The 1,768-nt window shown below is 43.7% G+C and overlaps 1 protein-coding gene across 1 annotated transcript in view; it reads left to right on the top strand.

The window, feature by feature from the left end:
* Window positions 1–1,768, top strand: part of RNF10 (ring finger protein 10) — a 35,572-nt gene that overhangs the window by 11,659 nt on the left and 22,145 nt on the right. The window contains 1 exon segment of the mRNA XM_006096539.3: window positions 1,038–1,234. Within this exon segment, the coding sequence (XP_006096601.1) occupies window positions 1,038–1,234 (197 nt within the window).

Genomic DNA, 1,768 nt, shown 5'->3' with positions numbered 1-1,768 from the left:
GAACCATTTCAGTCACCTGGGAAGGAAATAATGGAACAAGAACAATAGAAATAATAGGATATTAATTTTCATATGCACTGTAACTATATTGGTTGTTAATCCTAGACCATGAGGGCAGTGTTAACATCTTTATTACCCATCACACAGCCCAGGGTAAACGTCCAGTGGAGATTTTTGCACATCTGTACCTCACCCTGTAACCAGCACTGTCAGCGCTTGGCTCTGGGGAAGGACTAGCAGAGATGCTGGCTGAGCTGGAAAAGGGAGGGGAAATGCCCTGTGGAAGAGCCGTTTTCCTTTGTTTTTTGAACTGAAGGAGACTCATTTGTTCTCTCTTCCATTTATTTTTTACTAGAGACCTGGTGCACGAAAATGAGCACCAGGGGGCAGATGTTCAACGCAGGAACTGCCGAGCTGTGGTGACTTGGCAGCTGCAGTTCTCGAGTGACACACCTGGAACCAGAGAGGAGGGAGCCCGATTCTGGGGTGCGTCACCCGAGAACTGCCCTCTTGAAATGCGAGACCCCTTGGGGGATGTCAGAGAGCTGGTTTTGGCCCAATCCCTGCAGGCCAGACCGAAGGACACCACCTGTGCACGAATCCATGTGTTGGACCTCTAGTCTATAATAATAAAAGTGTAATATGCAAATTAGACCGGAAGTCCTTCTGGACGAAGCCAGGGCTGTGAGGGAAGCCTGTGTCCGGGTGCCTGCTGGCGGCCAGAGGGAAGCCTGGATCCTGGGTGCCTGCTGGCGGCTGGAGGGAAGCCCGGGTCCCGGGTCCCGGGTGCCAGAGGGAAGCCAGTGCTGGCAGCTGGGGGAAGGAAGGCCTACTCTTGCACAAATTTCGTGCATTGGGCCTCTAGTATATATATAAAAGAACGAGTTCATCAGTGAAGTAATGAGACAGAGTGGCTATTTCATAGACAGAGCCCCCATTTATCCTTGTTTAAACACAATTTTGTTGGGAGGTGAAGAGTAATTGGCCAAGTACATATATAATTTCTCACCTAATTCTTTTGTGTCTCTTGCTTTTAGATGGAAAGAACTCAAGTGGATCCAAGCGTTATAATCGAAAACGTGAACCTTACTGCCCCAAAAATGAAAATTTTAGCAACCAGTCCCGTCGCTCCAATTCACAGAAAAGCAAAACTTTTAATAAGATGCCTCCTCAAAAGGGCGGCGGCAGCAGCAAACTCTTTAGCTCTTCTTTCAATGGTGGAAGACGAGATGAGGTATGGGATTTCCGAAATGTTTTTTCTAGAGAGTAAGCATGAGGTCTGATTCTTCGCCCTCCCTTCCAGTTTATAAGTAGTTGGGCAGGGGTGTAGAGCAAGAGGTGGAATTGTAAGTAACCAAAGCAGTCTTGAGTAGTTGAGGATTAACTAGGTTTACCTCCTTTCCCCCCTGAAGATTATGAAAATTCCCTTGCAGGAAGAATATATCATAATCATGAAATGTGAGAAATTATAGCAAATTTGGGGCACCTTAATTTGTACAGTCATTTCATTATCACTCATGAGTTATGGGTTCTCTTTCGGTGATAAAATGACATTAATTAATTAATGACATTTGCCCCGTAGTGTCTAGCAAAATGTAAAATTCCATATTTTTAGTCATAGGCACTCTGATTTTAGGAGTTTCATAGATATCCTTCTGTAAGGGCATAAAGACTTATGTTGAGGGGAGTTCACTGCAGCATTTTTATTTATTTTATTTATTTATTATTTATTATTATTATTTTAATATATATTTTTATTGATTTTTTA

This window comes from Myotis lucifugus, unplaced genomic scaffold, assembly GCF_000147115.1.
Source record: "Myotis lucifugus unplaced genomic scaffold, Myoluc2.0 scaffold_181, whole genome shotgun sequence".
In the NCBI taxonomy this organism is placed as follows: Eukaryota; Metazoa; Chordata; class Mammalia; order Chiroptera; family Vespertilionidae; genus Myotis; species Myotis lucifugus.
This window is presented reverse-complemented; position numbering and strand designations above follow the sequence as displayed.